This window comes from Mauremys mutica, chromosome 1 (assembly GCF_020497125.1).
Source record: "Mauremys mutica isolate MM-2020 ecotype Southern chromosome 1, ASM2049712v1, whole genome shotgun sequence".
In the NCBI taxonomy this organism is placed as follows: Eukaryota; Metazoa; Chordata; order Testudines; family Geoemydidae; genus Mauremys; species Mauremys mutica.
The window spans coordinates 163,376,969-163,401,655 of NC_059072.1; the positions used below are offsets into that span (position 1 = coordinate 163,376,969).

The window sequence follows — 24,687 nt, forward strand, 5'->3', positions numbered from 1 at the left end:
AATAGTTTAGTTATATATTATAGACTTATAGAAAGAGACCTTCTAAAAACGTTCAAATGTATTATTGGCATGCGAAACCTTAAATTAGAGTGAATAAATGAAGACTCGGCACAGCACTTCTGAACGGTTGCCGACTCCTGGTCTCTCCCTTCCTCTGCCCCACCAGGAGTATCAGATTCATTTCCACCTCCCTTCTAACATTTCCTGTGTCCATTCTCTGTAAAAGCCTTGGGTGATGGCTAGAGTGTTATGTTTTTCTCCACAGCATCTGCAACTTTGACATCTTTTAGTGATCAGAGCAAATGGAATGGCACTTTGTCAATTTCCCCTAATTTCAGCATGTTACTTCCAGTTAGAACAAATTGTAGTACACAGAAGCTGTCTCCTCCAGTATGCTGGGAAATAAAACGAGTAAACTGGCAGCATCTGTCTTCTCTATATAGATGTACTGCTCTAAAGGAAACATTCAGTCTTGAAAATCTTCCATTGCTGGGGATGGTGTAAAAGACAGAAGAGCCCCACTGGATTTTCAGATTCCAGGCAGAGTTTGTGGTACAGGTGGTTAAATCTGTTGATTTGTAAGCTTGAGCACATTTGATGCTGACTCACTGTGAGAATAAATAATGGAAGCACACAGTGTCGTTTTACAGAGTTCCTGTTATGCTGCTTACTATTTATGACTAATAATGAATTTAGTACTGACCGTGCACTTGGTGCTGTACAAAACAGAATGATAAAAAGAATCCTGGCTCCCAAGTGCTTAGAGTATAAAAGATAATTGCAGAGAAGACAAGATGAACTGGATAGCGTAGAGGTTTTTGTTTTGATTTCTCTCATAATATAGTTCTTATCCATAAAATAGAGATAATGCTTCCTTTATCCTGCCTTTTTAGATTATTAGCTCTTTGGAAGAGAGCTCCTGTGTTTGTACAGTACCTAGCATGATGGGACCTCTAGGCAGTACTAGAATACAAATAAGGATCTTTTTTTTTTTTTTTATACAAGCTTTGTGGAAGAAGCACAATTTTTATGGAAGGATTTGAATAGGAAGAGCGTAGCTGCTTGTTGATCAGGAGGCCACTCTGTGCATAAAGAGCAGTGTGAATAAATGGGCAGAAATGGAAGAGGGAAAAGGGAACAAATGGGATGTTAAGGTTTGCTTTGCTGGAGCGTGATGGGGGTGGGAGGACATGATGGAAAAATATCTCAACCTCCAGCATGAAATAGTTTCACTTTATAAATCAAATAAATATACTATTTGCACTTCTATAGCCCCTTTTATCTAAGGATCTCAACATGCTGTGCATTCACCAGAAAATTAGGCTTTCACATTCTCAGCAGTAACCACATTCAGGACAGCCTCACAAAGGTACATGGACTTTTTGTTATAAAGGATTGCCCGATTTTTGAGACTTAGGGCTTGGCTACACTTGCAAGCTGCAGCGCTGGTAGAGGCTTTCCAGCGCTGCAATTAGTAACCGTCCACACCTGCAAGGCACATCCAGCGCTGCAACTCCCTGGCTGCAGCGCTGGCTGTACACCTGGTCAGGTTGGGGTGTAGCGATTGCAGCACTGGTGATCCAGCGCTGCTCATCAAGTGTGGACACACACCAGCGCTTTTATTGGCCTCCAGGGAATAAGGAGATATCCCAGAATGCTTTTAACTAAATTACTCTCTTTGTTTTGTTATGCAGCTTCTCTTTGTTTTGTTGTGAACTCCGATCGGAGCTCCGTTGAACTGCTTATCTAAAAAACAAACACTGATCACAGCAAACAGGAGCTATCTGTACCTGGCTGTGAACGATCAAATGAGAGGCAGGCAGGGAGTGAATGTTTGCTTGACAGAGAAACAGTGTTGGATGCAGGCTGTTTGCAATTAAGACTAAGGGCTCGGGAACATTTTCTGATTTTTCAATCCAGGAAGCTAACACACAGTGTTGGCTCCAAAAATCCACTCTCTCTATCTTCCCCGCTCCCTGTCACAGTACACCACCCTCCACCCCCCTCTTTTGAAAAGCATGTTGTTGCCACTTGAATGCTGGGATAGCTGCCCATAATGCAGCACTCCCAACAGCGCTGCAAATGCTGCAAATGTGGCCACACACCAGCGCTGGTAGCTGTGAGTGTGGCCACACACCAGCGCTGTTCCTGCACAGCTGCATGACCAGCGCTGTAACTCCCAGCGCTGCAACTTTCAAGTGTAGCCAAGCCCTCAGCATAGCTACATGCTACCATATCTGGAGTTGCAGACATTTTAGATGACACAGAGATTCCATACGTACTGCTGACCATGCCACAGGCAAATCTTCTTCTTCTTCGAGTGCTTGCTCATGTAGATTCCATTCTAGGTGTGAGCGCGCCCATGTGCAGTCATCAGAGATTTTTGCCTTAGCAGTACCCATAGAGTCGACTGTAGCGCCCTCTTGAGTGCCATGCTCATGCACTGGTATATTAGGCACTGCTGACCCTACACCCTCTCAGTTCGTTCTTACAGCCCATGAGAGTTGGTCGGTTGCAAGAGCATTAGCAGTTCTTTACAGTCCCTTGTTCTCTCTCCTTTGTTGTTAGTTGTTAGGTACTTAGTTAGACCTTTAAGTTAAGTGTTCGAGTAGTTGTTTAGGTGTTAAGTCTTGGCTGGGACTTCCCATCAGAGCGGGGCATTCCCCAGGCTTTAAGCCATGCTCAGTGTGTAGCCAGCCGATGCCCACTAGTGAGCCCCATGAGAGCTGTTTAAAGTGTTTGGGGCAGTTCCACAGAAAGGACAAGTAGAGGATCTGCAAACATTTTGCCTTCGAACTCGAAAGGAGCAGGATATCCACTTGAGGGCCCTCCTCATAGAAGCTGCACTTTGCCCTACCTTGGAGCCCTCCCGATCGGACTCCATGCCCAGCACCTTGGTGTCAGCATGCAGCACACCACTGGTACTGGAACCCTACCAGCACCATGCCCCCTCCCCAGTGCCTAAGTAGTTGAATTCAACAAGCCTGCTGGCACCGCAGAAAAAGCTGGCTTCGGGCAAAGGACCTTTGTCAGACCACGTGCCTGCACCGGAGCTGCTTGGGGGTACTGCTACGGTCGGACCCCTTAGTCCAGCCAGGGACCCGTGTCCGACTCCTGGGAGCAGCAGGGGGTCCTGTCCCCTAGTAGGATCATCTGTGCCTGAAGCCAGCCCAGCGGCCAAAGAGCAAGTAGGCTGGCCAGCACCAAAGACACCAAGCCAGGTGACGGAACCGGCCAAGGCCTCAGCATCTACGGGCAAGCTGGTTATGGGACTGCCCCCTAAAGCAGCAGCGCATCCCTTCTCCCCAGGCATCAATCCCCATCACCGCGGCCTCGGTCCCCAATTAGAAGACACAGGTCCCTGCCGCCAAGGTCTCTGCCTGCAAGGCATGGAACACCTGAGTCACGACGCCGATCCCTGTACCCATGGTACTGTCTGGCTTCCCACCAGAGTTCGCCATGGTGCAGATCTCTATCGCATAGAGTTCATTGGAGTTCATAGAGTTCATTGGAGCGGTCTTGACTCTGCTCAGGCCAGAGCCTTCCTCCCGAAGCTCAGTTCCAAGCCATGGTGGACCTGATCTCATGCATGCAAGCCCACCCTCTCACCACCGCTCACATGTGGTTACAATTGTTGGGCCACATGGCGGTCTGCACTTACGTGGTCTAGCATATACGGCTCCGCTTCAGGCCCCTGCAGGCATGGCTGGTGTCGGTCTACATCCCCAACAGACACAGTGTGGTTCGGGTCCTGGACCATGTACTATCATCACTCACATGGTGGCGGAATCCTGCATTGATGTTGGAGGAGGTTCCCTTTGTGGCTCCATCCCCATCCGTGACCCTCATCTCTGATGCCTCAGACCTGGGGTGAGAAACCCACCTGGGCGATCTCAGCACACAAGGTTATTGGTCGAATCACGATTGCTCCCTACTCATCAGCCTCAGGGAGCTCAGAGCTGTTCGCCTGGCCTGTCAAGCCTTCCTACCTCACATAAAAAGCAGGGTGGTCCAGGTCCTAACGGACAATACAGCGACTATTTTCTATATCAACAAGCAAGGCAGGGACAGGTTGTCTGCCCTTTGCCAGGAAGCCCTCAGGCTCTGGGACTTCTGTGTATAACACGACATCCATCTTGTAGCCTCACACCTCCCCGAGGCCCAGGAATGCTTTGACAGATTGCCTCAGCAGGACTTTCTCGTCTCGCCACGAGTGGTCCCTCCATCCGGAAGTGGCCAGCTTCATCTTCCAGAGGTGGGGAATGCCCCAGGTGGACCTGTTCGCAGAACAGGAAATGCCATGTTTTCTGCTCGATTTGGGAATCAACAGAGGCTCCTTGTCGGACGCTTTTCTGCTCCCATGGTTGGGGGCTCTAAGAACATAAGAACGGCCGTACCGGGTCAGACCAAAGGTCCATCTAGCCCAGTATCTGTCTACCGACAGTGGCCAATGCCAGGTGCCCCAGAGGGAGTGAACCTAACAGGCAATGATCAAGTGATTGCTCTCCTGCCATCCATCTCCATCCTCTGACAAACAGAGGCTAGGGACACCATTCTTACCGATCCTAGCTAATAGCCATTTATGGACTTAGCCACCATGAATTTATCCAGTCCCGTTTTAAACATTGTTATAGTCCTAGCCTTCACAACCTCCTCAGGTAAGGAGTTCCACAAGTTGACTGCGCTGCGTGAAGAAGAACTTCCTTTTATTAGTTTTAAACCTGCTGCCTATTAATTTCATTTGGTGACCTCTAGTTCTTGTATTATGGGAATAAGTAAATAACTTTTCCTTATCCACTTTCTCAACATCACTCATGATTTTATATACCTCTATCATATCCCCCCTTAGTCTTCTCTTTTCCAAGCTGAAGAGTCCTAGCCTCTTTAATCTTTCCTCGTATGGAACCCTCTCTAAACCCCTAATCATTTTAGTTGCCTTTTTCTAATGCTAGAATATCTTTTTTGAGGTGAGGAGACCACATCTGTACACAGTATTCAAGATGTGGGCGTACCATGGATTTATATAAGGGTAATAATATATTCTCAGTCTTATTCTCTATCTCCTTTTTAATGATTCCTAACATCCTGTTTGCTTTTTTGACCGCCTCTGCACACTGCGTGGACATCTTTAGGGAACTATCCACGATGATGCCAAGATCTTTTTCCTGACTCGTTGTAGCTAAATTAGCCCCCATCATGTTGTATGTATAGTTGGGGTTATTTTTTCCAATGTGCATTACTTTACATTTATCCACATTAAATTTCATTTGCCATTTTGTTGCCCAATCACTTAGTTTTGTGAGATCTTTTTGAAGTTCTTCACAATCTGCTTTGGTCTTAACTATCTTGAGTAGTTTAGTATCATCTGCAAACTTTGCCACCTCACTGTTTACCCCTTTCTCCAGATCATTTATGAATAAATTGAATAGGATTGGTCCTAGGACTGACCCTTGGGGAACACCACTAGTTACCCCTCTCCATTCTGAGAATTTACCATTAATTCCTACCCTTTGTTCCCTGTCCTTTAACCAGTTCTCAATCCATGAAAGGACCTTCCCTTTTATCCCATGACAGCTCTGTTATACGCCTTCCCTCCAGTCCGCTGATTCAGAGTCCTCGTCAAAATCAAGCAGGACAGGGTGAAGGTGATCCTCATAGCTCCGGTTTGACCAGCACTGGACACGCAGCTAGACCTCTCGTTGGCTGGTCCATTATGGCTGTTACTCAGGCCGGACTTGCTGTCTCAAAACCATGGCAATCTTCCCCATCTGAACCTGGTGGTGCTGCACCTGATGGCTTGGCTGCTGCATGGCTAAATGCAGAGGAGCCAGATTGCTCAGCCTCTGTCCAGCAGGTCCTGTTTGGCAGCAGAAAGCCCTCCACCAGAGCGACTTACCTGGCCAAATGGAAGTGGGTCTCGCTGCAGTTGATCATGGACTACCTTCTGCATCTCAAGTGCCAAGGTCTGTCCCTTTCACCTGTCAAGGTCCACTTGGCTGCTGTTTTGGCCTTCTGTCTGGTGCTTGAGAGTAGGTCCGTTTTTGCCCGGGATATGACTGCCAGGTTGCTCAAGGGTCTCAAGTGCCTCTACCCACGTGTCAGGGACCCTGTTCTGCCATGGGACCTGAATCTTGTGCTGTCACGGCTCATGGGACACCCCCTTCAGGCCTCTGGCTTCCTGCTCTCTCCTCCTTCTGTCCTGGAAGATCACGTTCCTAGTTGTGATAACATCCATCTTCCGGGTCTCTGAGATTAGAGTGCTTACCTTGGAACCACCCTATATAGTCTTCTACAAAGACAAGGTCTAGCTGTGGCCACACCCAGCTTTCCTGCCCAAGGTGGTCTCGCAGTTTCATATGGGCCAGTACATTTACTTACCTGTCTTTTCCAAAGCCACATAAGTTGGAGGAGGAGTGTAGATTGCATTCCCTAGATGACAGGAGAGTGCTAGCCTTCTACATTGAAAGGACCAAGCCATTCTGCAAATCGACGCAATTCATCACAGTGGCTGACATGATGAAAGGTCGTCCAGTGTCCCCTCGAAGAATTTCTTCTTGGATCACTGCCTGCATTTGCTGCTGTTATGATCAGGAGAAGGTGCCACCTTGGGCGATTGTCACCGCACACTCAACCAGGGTGCAAGCCTCTTTGGCAGTTTTCCTAGCCCAAGTGCCTATCCAGGACATCTGTAGGGCGGCCAGCTGGCCGTCTGTCCGTCCACATGTTCACGTCCCGTTATGCACTTACCCAGCAGGCCTGGAACGATGCAGTACTGCAAGCTGCTAAATTGTGAACTCCAAGCCCACCTCCAGGATACTGCTTCTGAGTCACCTAGAATGGAATTGACATGAGCAAGCACTCAAATTAAAAATGGTTACCTACACTTTCGTAACTGTTCTTCGAGATGTGTTGCTCATGTCTATTCCATTACCTGCCCTTCTGCTCTTCTGTCGGAGTTGCCGGTAAGAAGGAACTGAGAGGATGTAGGGTCGGCAGCACCTGATATACTAGAGCATGATCACGGCACTCAAGAGGGCGCTACAGTCGACCCTATGGGTACTGCTAAGGCAAAAATCTCCAATGACTGTGCATGTGGACACGCATACACCTAGAATGGAATGGACATGAGCAACACATCTCAAAACATCCGTTACAAAAAGGTAGGTAACCGTTTTTTTAAGGTTTTAATGCCTCCATCATACATGAAAGATATGCATGTGCTGGTTGGAAGGTCAGTAAAAGACTGAGGTAAAATTGTTGGATGACTGTACCTGCATTTCTGTATTTCCTTGTGTGAGCCTTTTTTCTTTAAGTGTAACTTTAACTTTGTCTTTTCCTAAAGAATGAACATTCAAAAATTTTCCCCCCTGCCTTTTCAGAACACTGGCTTTGGTTAAACCTGATGCAGTACCCAAGATTGGCGAACTAGTTGATATCATCATTAATGCTGGGTTTACAATAACTAAAGCCAAAATGATGGTACTTTCACGGTAAGGCTCTATTAACGTTTCCTGTAGGATTTGATTATTTTGAACTGAAGAGTATCCTCACAGTTATTTCATGTCATTCAGAACATTAGAGCTATTCCACTGAGTAGCAAAGAGAATCATCTGTTTCATAATCAAATCTAGGTTTCTCATATGATGCATAATTCAGGATGTTTGTTGGACTTAGCCTGCAGCAGAGCACGTCTCTTGGCAATCCAGTGAATGCAGCTGGCTCTGATAGACGCTGTCTGACTGAGCCATCTGATTGACTGAAGGAGTGAACAGGCCGATACTTAACGTTCAGTAGCAGTTCAGTTGCTGCTCAATGCATTCTTAGCCCATAGCTGTGTTTGGTGCTGCCCTTGCCTCCACTTCCTCTAGCCTGGTTCCTGCTCCAGCCTCAGGCTGCTCCTGTTCCACCCCCCAACTCCTTCTTCACTTCTGATTCCCAGCTCATATCCTCGACTCCACCTTCTGTCTGTAAATCCGATTGACCCTTAGGCTTTGGACTCTGACACCTGGCTGTGATCCTTGACTTCACGTCTGGATTCAGCTCAAACTGGTATGCCAGAGTCATGCTCCAACCATTAGGCAAGACTGCCCACAACTTGGTCACTGACAGTTTGAGGAACCCAAAAGATTGAACAAGGGTGGGTAAGTGGCTGGACTGCCCTTTAGATGGATTCCTCAGAGGCAGCCATGCCCCTGCAGGACATTTTGGGAATCCTGCAGACCCTACGGTCTCAGGTTATGCAGTACAAACTGCAGTGCTACAGGCTGAAGCTGTCCCACCCATATCTGCTGCCCTGGCTTCTAGGGAGTTGGAGATTATAATTCAGGATAAGTTTGATGAGGGACTATAACAAATTCCGTGGTTTCATGAGCTAGTGCTGGCTCCTGTCCCTGCATTGGCCCCAGTCATTCTCCACTGACCAGACCCAAGTAGGACTTATTATTAGTCTGCTAACCAGGGAGACCTGGTCTGGGCATCTCCCCTCCTGGAGACTTCTACCTCCGTAATGAGACAGTTTGAAGAGTTCCATGTGTCCCTTCTGAAACTGTATGTGGAGAATCCCTTTCCCAGCCACCCTGCTCCATCGCCACCTCCCACAGATGCCCAGGCCAAAAGGAGCACGAGGTCTGCTGTCTGGGCGCGTTGCTCTTGGAGCTCTGGGTGCGTCCTTGGTTTTATATGTCAGTTTGTCTGATGATAACTGAATCTCTGTTAAACCACTTTATATATTTTGGATTTTGCTTACCCTGAGGAAAATAAATCCAAACAGTTTATCTAAGATGTAAATTTTTATTACCTTCTGTTCAGAAAAGTCCCTTGCCTGCCCTGCAAAATGAAAGATTATTATTAGTGAACCCACAGTGATGTGGGATGAATCTAAAATGGTGGCTGGGTATCTGTGGTTTTCACGGGACCCTGTACTTTTGTCCCTTGGACTTGCACCATATTTTCAGTGATAGCATATAGTAATGCCAAAGTCCTAATCCCAAATATCCCTTTAGGTTGGCTTGTCCAGATCAGCTTCTGCTTTTATTTATTTATTTGTTTGTTTTTTTTCTGCTGACATTTGCCTGGCAGACCCTGTTAACTTGATTCACACCTTTTGTAAAACCCATTGCTTAGATATGAAAGCAAGGGCAGATGCCTGCTTTCATAGGTCAGTTCTCCAGTCTCTTCAGCTAATCACTTCTCAAATCAGCTCATTGTCCAAGATGAATGCAACTTTCCATGTTCTACAAGTGGGGATCTGCTGACAGAGAATGGGAAGTAGCAAGATTGTCTTGATATTTAATGCCATAGGAGATTTTTGACTAAGCAGTAGGGCTGAGCAAATATTTTGAAGAAATATCCACAAATATTTGTTCAGATTTATACATTATGCAGTTTAGACTGGGTTCATGCCCCCTTTCTGTACACTTTCCATGAATATTCTAGTGAATTAGGTTATTGGTAGGAATTATTGCTGAAATAGGGAATTTTAAGCAAATATTTAGAATATTTATGGAAAGTAGTTTTTGATTTGACATAATGAGTATTCACATGAAAAGCTTCCTTCTGAAAGCGTCTCTCCTCCAATCAATAAACAGAAACATACCACAAGACCTATCCAATTAAAATGGCTCAAATTTTGAATGTCAGATACTTGCAGTTGAAAAGCAACACATTTAGAACTACTGGAAGGATATACTCTTACACAACATGTAACTAATCTGTAGAACTCATTCCTACAGGATTCCATAGAAGCCATGGGCTTAGTAGAATTCGAAAGAGGACCCAGAGTATTATCATTTTTTCTGGGTAAAAGGAGTATTCAGAGTTGCACTTGTTATGATAAAAATGTATGAGGTATATTAACCCTGATGCTTTAGGGCATAAGCACAAACTACATGGTATTGGGAGAAACTTCCCACTTAGGCACATTAATGAACAATTATACATTAATTATTCATGAAAGGATTTTTTAAAAATCTTTTCTAGGAAAGAAGCAATGGATCTCCATGTAGACCATCAATCAAAGCCCTTTTACAAGTAAGTACATACTTTTGAGGTTATGTTCATTTACTGTACAGGAAAAGATTGTCCTGGAGAACTTTCTTTACAGTGCATGGCATTCATTTCACATGCCTGTGACACTACAAGAATGTGGCAAAACCAGAACTGGGCTTAAGTTTCAAGGGAGCCTATGCAAAGTTTTGTGTGGGGACCCCATCCAACTTCCTCCTAAGATGGACCTAGCTGTCTCGTGCCTAGTTCCACAATCCCATGCCCCATCGAGTGCTAATGAATGCATCCACCCTTTGAGATGTGAAAAGGACCCTAGCTAAAAAGAAGCATGAGAGGGAGACTCTCCAGATACAGAATATGGCTTGCAATCAGTGAGAATTGCAGAGTACCATCCAGTCCTGGATACCCTTCTGGTAGCAAATACACAAAAACACAAGTTTTGAAAAAATTGTGGCACATGTCTTATGTATGGCTGGTCCTGGACAAGATACAGAACTCTGTGTAAAAAGAACAGGAGTATTTGTGGCACCTTAGAGACTAACAAATTTATTTGAGCATAAGCTTTGGTGGGCTAAAACCTGTGTGTGGCTCTGCTGTTTCGTATTGCATGAAACAATGAAATACTTGATCTCTGCAGAAACACTGGATGAAAATATTTATATATTTGTCTATGTAGCTGTATAAAATCTTTTTCAGTTTCCTCATTGTAACGATGCTGGTTCTGGCGGGACGCAACTGAGAGTGCCAATTCAGGACAAATCGCTTAAAACAGGGCAGTTACAGCCCAAGGCTGGGGTTTTTCCACCTCTAAGGCAAACCAAACCAGCCAGACAAAGAGGACTTTGGTCTCACCCCACTGGTTAACCATAAGTCACACAAGCAATTCCCTTAGACACTCCAGTTTCCCAGTATCACCAGCAGTGCCACTCATCATGGGGATGAATGGTTATGAAAACCAACACCCCAGTAAAAGAAAAAAAGGTTCTCTCGATCCTAAATAACCAAGCCCCAGACCCAGGTCAATATACAAATCAGATCTTACCCACAAATCACACTGTTGCCAATCCTTTAGAATATAAAATCTAAAGGTTTACTCATAAAAGGAAAAAGATATAGATGAGAGCTAGAATTGGTTAAATGGAATCAATTACATACAGTAATGGCAAAGTTCTTGGTTCAGGCTTGTAGCAGTGATAGAATAAACTGCAGGTTCAAATCAAGTCTCTGGAGTACATCCCTCGCTGGGATGGGTCATTCAGTCCTTTGTATAGAGCTTCCATTTGTAGCAAAGTCCCTCCAGAGGTAAGAAGCAGGATTGAAGACCAGATGGAGATGAGGCGTCAGCCTTTTATAGTCTTTTGCAGGTGTAAGAACCTCTTTGTTCTTACTGTGGAAAATTACAGCAAAATGGAGTCTGGAGTCACATGGGCAAGTTCCTGCATACTTTGCTGAGTTACAAGGCATATCTGCCTTCTCTCATTGAGTCAGTTGTATAGCTGATGGTCCTTAATGGGCCATCAAGCAGGCTAGGCAGAGCTAACACCAACTTGTCTGGGATGTTACCTAGAAGCGTAGCATAAGTTTGAAGTACAGACAGTATAGAGCCAATATTCATAACTTCAACTACAAACATGATACACACATATAGACACCATAATTATAACCAGCAAACCATAACCTTGTCTTACACACCTCATTTGACCCCCTTTATACAAGATTTGGTGCCACTACAGGACTTTAGTTGCAACCATGTTCTATATAGTCACAGATTATGTCAATAACGTCACTCTCATGCATCAAGTTTAATTAGGGTGCATAATGGATAAATGCTATTTGTTATTTATATGTAGGCTTTATCTGATTAGCAAAGAAGGTGGGGTAGCTAATCTATTCCTGAGTCTGGACCCAGGTTAACAGCTCTTAGCACAGCGTAGTTGGTCGAGGTCAACTCTAGTTAGGGGTTGTCTACACTGCCACTTACAGTGCTGAAACTTTCCTCGCTCAGGGGTGTGAAGTGGCAGTGTAGATGGTGCACCAGCGCTGGGAGCTATTCCTCTCATGGAGGTGTTGTTGTTTTTTTTACAGCACTGGGACAGCTCTCTTCCAGTGCTGGAACCGCGACTACACAGCTACTTAAAGTACTGCCGTGGCAGCGCTTTAACGTCAGCTGTGTAGAGATACTTACGTTTTTGGTCATGCAGAACAAGAAATTGCAACTGACAGAGAGCCAAGTGGAGCGCTGTTGTGAGGTTCCTGAGCATTGCGAATATAGTAATCGCCACCTAATTCTAGGACCAGCAATTGGTTTGTGTAGGTGCAGGTTGTTTCCTTCTGTCCACTGTAGAGAAATGACCCTAGGAAATGTCAGACTATAGTATAGATCCTAGAAAACAAAGAGTTGTCATTTTTTCTTTGCTGAGTAAGTCTGCTTGAATACATTTATAAATGAACAAGAGTTCTGTCTGCAGTGTTATTTCATAGATTGCTAAACTAATGGCCGGCTGAGAAACTGTAAGCCCTCTATTCACTATGATGTACTCTGTCTGCCATCCAGCGGTACCTGATACCTGTAGTATGGGATTTTGCTATAGTAAGTGAACCGAAAAAGTATCCTTGCGCTGATAAGATTTAAATTCTCACACCCAATTACATATAGCATTTTATTAGAGGTTTATTATGGTGTTTCATAAACAGGACTTACAGATTTAATTGGCAAGATCGGTAGTTAATGAAAGTTTATTGAATAGCAGGAAAAAGTAGCTATTAACTTTTTGGGAATTAAATGTTCAGAATGTTAAATTTCATATTTTACATATGCATTAACGTAAATAGTTTGCGCAGCAGTTATTTTTAAGAAATAAGGAGCTTTCCAGAAATTATTTTTTGTCTCTATGTCTGTATTTGTCTATAAGCCATAAAAAAGGTAACCTTAACAATAACTGAATAAAAAAAAATCTCACACAACTTTTTCATTCATTGTGCAGCATCCAGCCTTCAAACTGAATGAGGTGTGTTGCTGCAGAGATGATGGTATGTGACTGTGTAACTGAAAGCTATATCATGATGAATATGTTCACTGGAGCAGAATTAAGGTTACACGTATTCAAATTTAACTTTGGGATTTCCTGGTTTCTGAGGCCTGGTCTACACTAGGACTTTAATTCGAATTTAGCAGCGTTAATTCGAACTAACCGCTCAACCGTCCACACCAGGAAGCCATTTAATTCGAACTAGAGGGCTCTTTAGTTCGAATTTGGTACTCCACCCCGGCAGGTGGAGTAACGCTAAATTCGACATGGCTAGCTCGAATTAGGCTAGGTGTGGATGCAAATCGAACTTAGTAGCTCCGGGAGCTATCCCACAGTGCACCACTCTGTTGACGCTCTGGACAGCAGTCCGAGCTTGGATTCTCTGACCAGCCACACAGGAAATGACCCGGGAAAATTTGAATTCATTTTCCTGTCTGGGCACTTTGAATCTGACGTCCTGGCTGGACATCGGGGCGAGCTCCGCAGCACCTGCATCGATGCAGAGCTCTCCAGCAGAGGAGTCCGGCCAATCCAAGAATAGAAAGAGGTCCCCAGCATGGACAGACCGGGAAGTCCTGGAGCTGATCAGTGTGTGGGGCGAGGAGTCTGTGCTGTCGGAGCTGCGCTCCAGCAAGCGGAATGCAAAGACCTTCGAGAAGGTCTCCAAAGCAATGATAGAGAAAGGATACAGCCGGGATGCAATGCAGTGCCGCGTGAAAATCAAGGACCTGAGACAAGGCTACCAAAAAGTCAGAGCGGCAAACGGACGCTCCGGAGCCCAGCCCCAGACATGCCGTTTACGAGGCACTGCATGCCATTCTAGGTGGGTCTGCCACCACTGCCCCACCAGTGACCGTGGACTCAGTGGATGGCATAGTGAACCTGGACAGTTCCTCCTCGATGTTCGCCGATGTGGAAGATGAGGAAGGGTCTGTGGAGGACGGCGCAGGCGACAGCGAACACAAAACCGCTTTCCCTGACAGCCAGGATCTCTTCATCACCCTCACAGAGATCCCCTACCAACCCTCCCCGACCGTTAACCCGGACTCTGAATCAGGGGAAGGATCAGGCGGTAAGTGCTAGAAACATGTAAACATTTATTTTTTATAAAACAGGTATAAAAATAGAAATACTATATATAAACTTTTCAATGAAAAACTATATGAAAAGTAGGTCCACAGATATAGGGATTGAACAATAATCCTCCAGGGACAATTCAAGAAAGGTCTCATTTAGGTCCTCGAAAAGCCTCCGCAGGAGGTTCCTGGGGAGAGGTGCCTTGTTGGGTGCTCCGTGGAAGCACACTCTTCCGCGCCAGGACATCCTTATGTAGATGGGAATCATCGCCTCTACAAGCATGGCCGCATATGGTCCTGGTCTCTGCAGGGCTTCCCTTAGCATCCGCTCTTTGTGACTCCGAGGGACCCGCATCAGGGTGATCTCATTCATGAAATGCTGCATCTAATTAGGGCAATTAGTGTATTGTTACTGTTGTGAATGGTTGACTTTTACTTTGCATAACAATGACCCTCGCTTAACAGCCACGTGTTGTAGGCCACATAGGAAAAGCATACATTGATCTTTCCCGTGCACTGGCGGGAGTGGCTGGAAAAGGGTCAGAGTATATGATTTCCAGATTGCCTTTAGCGGGAGGGCACAGCTATCCATTAACTGATAAGCAGAATGTACTGTAAGGCTTACCAGGACTGTCTGCTAGACGGATTCAGCTGTCTCTCCCCACTTGTCCGCTCTCCTGTGCAATGCCGCAGCCAATGAGAGCGTATTCCGAAATCTCGAACTTGTCCCGAGATCTCGTGAGACTTGTTGCCCTGTATGGTCTTGTTCAGAGAAACTGACTAGACTGTGTTCACTGTTCGCAAACATGTATCTGTTCAAGGAAATCAGTTACTTTTCCCATCACACAGCTTCGGCTCTTTCCCGGACTGCCCCGGCATCCCCCTCGCAGAGGCTGGCGCAGATTAGGCGGCGAAAGAAAAAGACTAGGGACGAGATGTTCGCGGAACTGATGGCCTGCTCCAGAGCCGAGGCGGCAGAGCAGAGACAGTGGAGGGAGACCCTATGTCAACAGCATCGCACACACATCGAACGGGAGGATAGGTGGCGGCAGGAAGACCAGCAGGCGACTCAAACGCTGCTTGGGCTAATGAGGGAGCAAACGGACACGCTCCGGCGCCTTGTTGATGTTCTGCAGGACCGCAGGCAGGAGGACAGAGCCCCCCTGCAGTGTATCTGCAACCGGCCTCCCCCGCCAAGAAGTCCTGCCCCCCCCTCACCCAAAAGTACAAGATGGAGGGGCGGTAGGGGCCGTGAGAACTGTCACTGCACCACTGCATAGCGCTAATGTACCACACACCTCTCACGCTATACATTTGTAGAAGTGCTTCCCTTACAGGCTCACCCAGTCCCAAATCCAAGTTTCATCCCCCCACTGTGTATTAGATTATTAAAAGCTGTTTGCTGTTATTCACTGTTTCGGTCACGTCTTTCGTGTCAGAGGATTTCTTTGTGTATGCGGGGGGGAGGGGATTTATAATTGCACGATATAGCCTACATTACCAGGGTACAGACTTGGGGGCATGATCAACTGCAGGGCACACACACACTGCAGTCAGTAGGTACCAGGGTCACTCTGTGTGGTGTATGCTGCCCCGGGTCATTCTGTGATGTGTATGCTTGTCCAGGGTCCTAGCACCTGCCACCCCCTTAATGTTAAGGCACGCTGCCCTTACCATGCACTTCCACCGTAGCAACGAGCCTCTCCGCTGCCCTGAGCCCCAGCAAGAGCCCTCATCCACGGACAGATACTCACCCTTCCCCCACACCCCTCACCCCTTCCTACGCCCAAACCCGCAGCCCACTGCCGTCATCCAAACCCCTATCCAAAGAAGGCACCACTCGCCCCTTCCTGCAAACCCACCCCTTCCTGCAATCCCTCCCCTTGATGCACAACCACTTGCAACCGTCCCCCACCCCAGAGACCTATGTAGGAGCAGGAGGATGTCATTCCTCTATGGAACAAGCGGTCTGTACATCAGTGCACACAGTGCCCAGCACAGTATGCGTCCATGTTTCAACAACTGAACAGAAATGCAAAGTAAAACAAAGATTTATTAATAATGAGTGTAACAATTAATTGTATTTAAAACATGCTTTGGAAGTGGGGGAAACTTGGAGAACGGGGTATGTAACCGCAGATCGAAATCGACACATACAGACACAGGCCCAGGGTCAGTTTCTATTGAAAGCAAGTGGAGAGTCAAAGGTTACCCTGCTCTCCGAGGAAACTAGCTTTCAAAGCCTCCCGGATACACAGCGCTTCCCGCTGGGATATTCTCTCGGCACGGGTGTCTGGCTGAGCGTAAACTGCAGCCAGGCGATTTGCCTCAACCTCCCATCCGGACAAAAAGGTCTCGCCCTTGCTCTCACAGAGATTGTGTAGCACACAGCAAGCAGCAATAACTACGGGGATATTCTTTTCGCTGATGTCCGAGCGAGTCAGTAAGCTCCGCCATCTCCCCTTGAGATGTCCGAAAGCACACTCCACCACCATTCTGCACTTGCTCAGCCGGTAGTTGAAGAGTTCCTTCTCTCTGTCCAAGGCGCCTGTATAGGGCTTCATGAGCCAGGGCATTAGCGGGTAGGCTGGGTCCCCGAGGATCACTGTAGGCATCTGCACATCCCCAACCGTTACTTTGTGGTCCGGGAAGAAAGTTCCTGCCTGGAGGCGTCTAAACAGACCAGAGTTCCTGAACACACGCGCGTCATGAACCTTGCCCGCCCACCCAACGAAGATGTTGGTAAAACGTCCCCTATGGTCCACCAGTGCTTGCAGTACCATAGAAAAGTAGCCCTTTCGGTTAATGTACTCGCTGGCCTGGTGGGCCGGTGCCAGGATAGGGATGTGAGTCCCATCTATAGCCCCACCGCAGTTTGGGAATCCCATCGCGGCGAAGCCATCTATGATGTCCTGGACGTTTCCGAGAGTCACTACCTTTGAGAGCAGTTGCTCAACGATTGCGTGGGCTACTTCAATCACAGCAACCCCCACGGTAGATTTGCCCACGCCAAAGTGGTTCGCTACTGACCGGTAGCTGTCTGGCGTTGCAAGTTTCCAGAGGGCTATGGCCACTCGCTTCTGCACACTCAGGGCTGCTCGCATCCGGGTGTCCTGGCGCTTCAGGGCAGGGGACAGCAAGTCACACAGTTCAAGGAAAGTGCCCTTACGCATCCTGAAGTTTCGCAGCCACTGTGATTCATCCCAGACCTGCAGCACTATGCGGTCCCACCAGTCCGTGCTTGTTTCCCGGGCCCAGAATCGCCGTTCCACACCATGAACTTGACCCATTGCCACCATGATCTCCACGGCGCGGCATACCCTGCTTTGTGAGAGGTCTGCGCCACTCTGTGAATTCCTGTCCTCACCGCGCTGCCGGAGCCTCCTCGCCCGATTTCTCAGCAGCTGACTGTGGAAGAGGTGGACGATAAGGTGCGAGGAGTTGACAACGGCCATAAGTGCAGCGATGATCGCAGCGGGCTCCATGCTCGCAGTGCTGTGGCGTCCGAGCTGTAACCGACCAGAGAAGGGCGCGAACAGATTTCCCGCCGGAGCTTTCAGGGAGGGAGGGCGTGATTGACGGTTCTATGATGACAGTTACCCAAAACCACCCTCGACACATTTTTCCCCCCAGCAGGCATTGGGGGCTCTACCCAGCATTCCAATGGGCAGCGGGGACTGCGGGAACTGTGGGATAGCTTCCCACAGTGCACCGCTTCCAAAGTCGACGCCAGCCCCGTTACTGTGGACTCAGAAATTCGAATTAGTGTATTTACTGTGGATCCACAAATTCGACTTCATAAGGTCGAATCCACAAATTCGACTTAAGTAGATTCGAAATAGTCTTGTAGTGTAGACAAGGCCTGAGTCTTTAACCACGCATTCCTTATGTTTTCCTCACGTCACCTTCTCTTTATTCAAATCTTCTCCCAATATCTGATGACTTCCATGATGATACCAAGAAATTGTGAGTTTGCAATACAAAATGTAACAAACAACTTTCTTTTCCCTGCTCTGTATTTCCCATTATATAATGACTTCTCAGTCTGTCTGTTTCAATGGAAAGACTGCAGCAGTCTGCAGGGAAGGGATTGTCTTTATCTCTGTGGCTTGTACAGCACTGAGCACATTGCCTGTGTTAAACAAATAAGAAATTTGTGTTACAAAACTACATACAGTATATTTTCATCTTATCTTACTTTTTCCCTTAATCACACATTATTAGCAAGGCTAAGAGGCCTCTTTCACTAGAATTCAGTTTCCCATTTTAGTGAGGGGCAGAGATTAGAGTCCCCTCCATGTCTCACGGGGAAGAAGCACATGGTGGAATGAATATTTTGAGGTAACGCACATGTTTGATGCAAGGCCTCTCACTGATGTGAGGGCGCATGCACAGGTTGAGTGTGTCCCTCTGTGAGAGAAGCTAATTGGAGAGGATGGCAAGTACTGGATAAGAGGATTTAGAGGTGGATGAAGGAGGCAGAGGTCTCTAATAGGAGTGTTCTTGTTGCCTTAATGAGGAAAAATTTACAGGCTGAATAGAGTCTGTTAGATGGGCACCAATGTGTCTAACGGTGTCGAAGGAGCACAACTGGAAAGAAGAAATGGCTGACCCGTGGTCTTTTGCCTCCATTTTCCCTGCCTTATCCCACCCAGTATTCCTCAAGAGCCTGGTGTTACACACCATCATGTGTGATAACGTGTGCTGTGGACTGCTATCCTTTCCTGTGACACTAGTGAGAGTTGAGAACCGGTCCATAGATTTTGTTGTTCTCTGTATAATGAATTCCCTGCCTGCTCTGTCTGTTTTACAGTGAGCTTCTCCACTTTATTACAAGTGGTCCTGCTGTTGCCATGGAGATTTTAGGAGATGATGCTGTGTCTGAATGGAAAAAGTTACTGGGACCTGCAAACTCTGGCGTGGCTCGTTGTGATGCCCCGGGCAGCATTAGAGCAATGTTTGGAACAGATGGCATAAGAAATGCAGCTCATGGCCCTGACTCCTTTGCTTCTGCTGCTCGAGTAAGTTTTTAAATATATTTATTCATTATGTTCATTTGCTAAGCTGTATTTTTACTTAATCTGATGATCAGGCTGCAATCAGTACAGAAATCCCATTTATTTTTTTCATTTGAATTTAGTGCTGATTTAAATGTTCTACAGTGACACGTTTGGAGACAGAGTCTTTATCCACAGTGCAAATAGTGACTGTGCAAGCTATACTGCCTATATACTTCCACCCCGGCCTGGAGGGACTAACCTTAAAAAATGTGGCCAAGGACAGTGAGACTAACCCATCTGCCACATTCTATACCACTTTCTGGCAGAATTTGATGATTATTTTTTTATAATTTCATCAGATATTGAGTTTTGTAAGATTTTTTTTTTAAAGATTTTAATCTATTTAAATGTTCACAGCTGCAGGAAATTATGGAGAGGCAGTCAGGTAATTCTTTAATGACAGAAGACGTTGCGATTCAAAAGATTAAAGCTTTATAAACTGCAAACACTCACTGTCAACATCACATGTCAAAATAGATAAAGTAAAATATCCTTAAATGAACTAATACCTGCTCTTACTATTCATTCGTTAGTCCATTTGTAACAAGCCTGATTCAAAAATCTAAATCACTGGATTTGACCCTAAAGTCTTACTTTATGTATATGTGTACATTTTGATTATTACCGAAGAAAATATTTTTGTTGGTTTGTGTGTGTGTGCTAAAATCAACATTTGCCAATTAAAATGTAATCCTTCCAAGCCTATGTATAATACAGATGCTTTAACTTTGAGTTAATTATGTAGACTGCATGGCTTAGCAATGCAAATTCTAAAAAGCAAGGAAATAAGCAGTTAAATCATTCAACGCCCCATCAATGTTCCACTCATCCCTTCCCAACCATAATTACTTCCTTTCCGCTACCCACAGCCCACATATCTCAACCGTCATCCTGAACAATCAGCAGGCACCCTGGAATTTCAACCATGTTTAGAGCTTATAGTCCTGTGTTTTGATGGTTAATATGAATGTAAGAGCTTTCATAAATATCATCGTATGTGGCTTTGGACTGGTGTGTGTAAGTGAGGTAAAATGTCATTTTGCAATCACTGTTTGCAATCCTGTTTTTCTGTAATATTTAGGAAAAGCTGTAGGTGACCTCTGATAAATATTTACATTGAAGTTAGAGTTGAAATTTGTGAATGCATGTTGGTGTTACAGATACGTGGTTGCATATTGATCAGAATGAGTGTGTGCTGTGAAGTGAAATAAATGGGGTGTTTGAATGACTTAACACAAACTGAAATACGGCAATAAATAGTTGTAGCTGAACAACCTTAACTCAAAGTTAACAGAGGTTCTGTGTGGACATTTCCCATGTTTTAATAAGCTTGTATCAATGTTAGCAGTTAATCATGTAGATGGCTCTCTCCTCTTATATCCCCCACAAATTCCCAGATTGTTACTCTTCTGTGCATATCCTGAATTGCCCCAGGCTTCACCTTGCATAACCCTGCTCGCCCTTAACCATCCTCACTGCCAGCTTCACCACATGCTCCCCCATACTTTGTTCCCTAACATGCCCCTCTTCATTCCTACCATGCTCAGCTTTTAAAAGTTTATATGTATCAATATATACACGTTGCTACATATTATCACTGGCAGATGTAAACATTGCCAAAGCTTAAAAATATCGATGTGCGTGTGTTAGGGGAGTACAGGGGCATGCTTAAGGAGCAGGGCTCTGATAAGTGATGTGTTGAGAGCTTTGGGTGCTATCGGGGAGCAAGTGTCTGAGGTGGGGTCTGAGTGGGAACTTGTGGCGGGGATGATGGGTTCGGTCACAGAGATCCCCTTGGGATTGTCACCTGATGTGCTGAAATTACCTCTGAGCCCGTTTTCTCTGCCAGCTTGGGACTCCCAGAACCCTGCCTTGTTGAGCCAGACACGCTAGCCTGCTGCAGACTCAGGGTCTGGTCCATGCTCCTAGAGCTGCAGACTTAACTGAAAACAGCTCAGCAGGTTACCCGTCTCCAGCACCCAGACACCCAGCTCCAAATGGGATCCGAACCCCAGATAAATCTGTTTTAGTCTGTATAAAGCTTATACGGGGTAAACTCATAAATTAACACTGAGAGAGAGAGAGATGCACAGCCGTTTGCTCCCCCCCAAGTATTAATCTCTTACTCTTGGTTTATTAATAAACAAGTGATTTTATTAAGTATAAAAAGTAGGATTTAAGTGGTTTCAAGTAACAGACAGAACAAAGTAGGTCACAACGCAAAATAAAACAAAACACTCAAGTCTAAGCCTAATACAGTAAGAAACTGATTACAGGTAATATCTCACCTTCAGAGATATTATGTTCCAATAAGTTTCTTTCACAGACTAGATTCTTTCCTAGTCTGGGCCCAATCCTTTCCCCGGTACAGTCCTTGTTAGTTCCAGCAGACATCTCAGGTGGTAAGCAGGGGTTTTCTCATGTCTGGCAGCCCCCTTTGTCCTGCTCCACACCCTTTTATAGCTCTGGCACAAGGCAGGAATCTTTTGTCTGTGCTTGGCCCCCACACCTCCTTCTGAATGGAAAAGTACAAGATTTAAGATGGATTTCAGTATCGGGTGACAAGTCACATGTCCCTATGAGACCTCACTGTTCATTACCCATGGGCTGGCCCACATGTACACAGGAAGGCTTGCAGGTAAATAAGCCCATTCACAGTTCATTGATTCTGAAGCACCGTTAATGGCTTCCACTTAATATGTTTACATCAGTAATACAAGTTTATATCATATTTTTCTAACTAAAAATAAATTATTTTTCTATTTTTTTAATACATGCAAACAAATAGGATGAACACACTTAGTAGATTACAAGCTTTCTAATGGGTATTTCTAAGGGGTATTTAGCATAAAGCATATTCCAGTTATGTCATATTCATAAGCATATTTCCATGGAACATATTGAATGCAACATCACAGGAGACATGGGGAAAATCTGTGGGATAGTGGCACTGTAAGGAGTCATGGTGAGTGAGACTGTTGAGGGCACAGGGAAAATTGGGTTGCATATGATACGTTTGGAGGAGAAGTGGAATTTGGGCTGGAAGGGGCCTAGGAAAGGGAGTAGTGAGGCTGGGTGTCGTGTTCTGTGGTCCAATCCAGACGAGTCAGGGGTTTTGGCACCACCTGCCCTCTAGCCCTGGGTGCCTTAGACGTTCTGCTGCTGTGGCTCACAGCCTGGACACCAGCAGACAAGCATTCACTGAGTGTCTCTGTGTTAAGCAGCTCTGGTTCAGCAACTCTGATTTCAGCAGCCTGTTTGTTATACACCAGCCACACTCTGGAATCCACCAGCCGTGGTTACTACTAGCCAAGTGACCCAACACACTCCCAGTCCCAAATCTGTATGCTCTGCAATGTCCAGCTCTTTCCCTGACCTTTCAGAGGAATAAGAAGATTTGTTTGCTCCTCTAAGGAGACAGAGTGCACAGCTTATCCCTTTAACTTGCATTAACAATCACTTCAATCCAGATGCAGCACTGTGGTGGCTTAGATTAAAAGTAAAACAAGTTGATTTAAAACCCTATCTCCTTTTGTTAGTAAATCCAGGTATGAAGGATAGAGATGGAAATGGTTACAGGCAAATCAAAATGAAAAACGCTTTCTAGAGGCTACGACTTAAGAAACCTACCATCTTGGTTCAAGGTCAGATACTTACCACGCTACCTTCCAGCAAGATGGCTGATCACCCTGTTGGTCAGGATCTCCCACAAAGACAAAGTGCTCAGCTCGTTTGTCGTCTTAGGTGAAAGATCACTTGAGGGTTCTTTGCCCTTCTCTTTTATTAAACCTTTGAAAATGAATCTTTCTTAAAGTTAATTGCCCTGCTGTGAGGAAAGGGGTCATAGTGTCTGATGGAGAAGGGTCCTGACAGGTGTTATCTACAATGCAAACCGATCTACTTCCTGCAATCTCTTTCCCCTGCCATGATGCTGAGTCATTATCTTTTCCCTTTTGATGCTTCTGTTTACCTCTTATGTAAATGCATTCCCTTTGTTTCTTAATGTACCTTGGAAGTACTTCTAAGGCAGTGGTCCCCAACGCGGTGGCGCCCGCGGGGGGCATCTTAATGCGCCCGCATCCTAGCCCCTGGGAGAGCACCCACCGAAATGCCGCCGAATTTCAGCAGGGACGCCTCTCGATGATGACTCTTGTCGCCGACAAGTGATGTCATCGAGAGGTGTCGCCCCCAAATTTTGGCAGCGACACCTTTCGATGACATCGCTCCTGAATTTTAGTGGGGATACCTCTCGATGATGTCGCTTGTCGACGGCAAGTGACGTCATCAAGAGGCGTCGCCGCCGAAATTTGGCGGCATTTCAGCGGGTGCTCCACTGCCGCAGTGGTCCTTCAGCTGGCGCCCGCCAGCCAAAAATGTTGGGGACCACTGTTCTAAGGTGATGAAACCACATTCCTCTGTCTAGGGTGGGGGTAACTTCAACCCTGCCTGGCAGACACACTTTAAGAATGTAACTTCCAATATGTTTATAATTTTGCATTAGTCTGCCACATATACACCACTCAATAATATTAATGATCAATATGTTGTTAGCTTTCTATTGATATCTTTCATGACACTTTTTCGGTACAGGTTATGATATTAGTGAGGTGGGTACACCGAATTGGTCAGGCCAGCTGAAACTCACTACCAGATACTAATAAGCCCCTTGTCCTCTTGCATTGGGATGCTGTTAGGGTCACAGTGGTTATTCATGCTCATGGGTTGAGTCTGTAAGATTGAAAGATACAGATGTCTTCACTTGGAAAGGTAAGAGTCAAAGTGTGGTCTGGTCTCTGCCTAAAACTTAGGTCGACCTAGCTATGTCACTTGGGGGGGGTGAAAAATTCACTCTCCTGAGAGATGTAGTTAGGTCAACCTAAGCCCTGGTGTAGACACCACTAGGTTGATGGAAGAATTTATGACTGTGACGGAAAAACCCCTTCCACCTCTGTAGCAAGTGTCCGTTATAATGGCGTAGCTGTGCTGCTGTAGCCCTTGTACTGTAACTATACCCTGTATTTCTGCTCTGGCATACTGCCAGCATATCTGAACAGCAGCTTCGGAAGAAAGGGGCTGTGGGGAAAAAAAAAATCTGTTAACGCAGGATTTTAGTTAGAGCAAAAAGTGTGTGCTTTCTATTGATAAGATTGTTGCTTTACTATACTTGCATTTAATTATTTAAAAAATGCTGGTTTTTGTAATATTATGGCAATTACTTTTGAAAGGCTAGCTAATTTTTACTCATCCTATGACTGTAAATGTTTAGCTCACTATTTTGGTAGACTTGCATATAAATTTATTTATCTGTGTGTGGGGGGGTGGGGGCGGTGTCTCTTTACCTTGTGAGTACTGGAGTTTATCTCTGACACAGCATTTGGGATTATGAATTTAATGGGCAGGTGCCATACAATGGTAGGTGGCTACATACCAGATGCCAACAAAATTAGTAGGGTGAAGCTTTTATAAACTTTCCTGGGAAGAAAGAAAAGTCAGTTAAAGCGTACGGGGAAAAATCTT

The 24,687-nt window shown here is 45.7% G+C and overlaps 1 protein-coding gene across 5 annotated transcripts in view; it reads left to right on the plus strand.

The window, feature by feature from the left end:
• NME7 (NME/NM23 family member 7) overlaps window positions 1–24,687 on the plus strand; it is a 199,506-nt gene that overhangs the window by 65,016 nt on the left and 109,803 nt on the right. For all 5 annotated transcript variants that reach the window (XM_045001697.1, XM_045001700.1, XM_045001698.1 and 2 more), the window contains exons 4-6: window positions 7,380–7,490; window positions 9,979–10,029; window positions 18,924–19,131. In XM_045001697.1, the coding sequence (XP_044857632.1) occupies window positions 7,380–7,490; window positions 9,979–10,029; window positions 18,924–19,131 (370 nt within the window). The remainder of the gene's footprint in view (window positions 1–7,379; window positions 7,491–9,978; window positions 10,030–18,923; window positions 19,132–24,687) is intronic.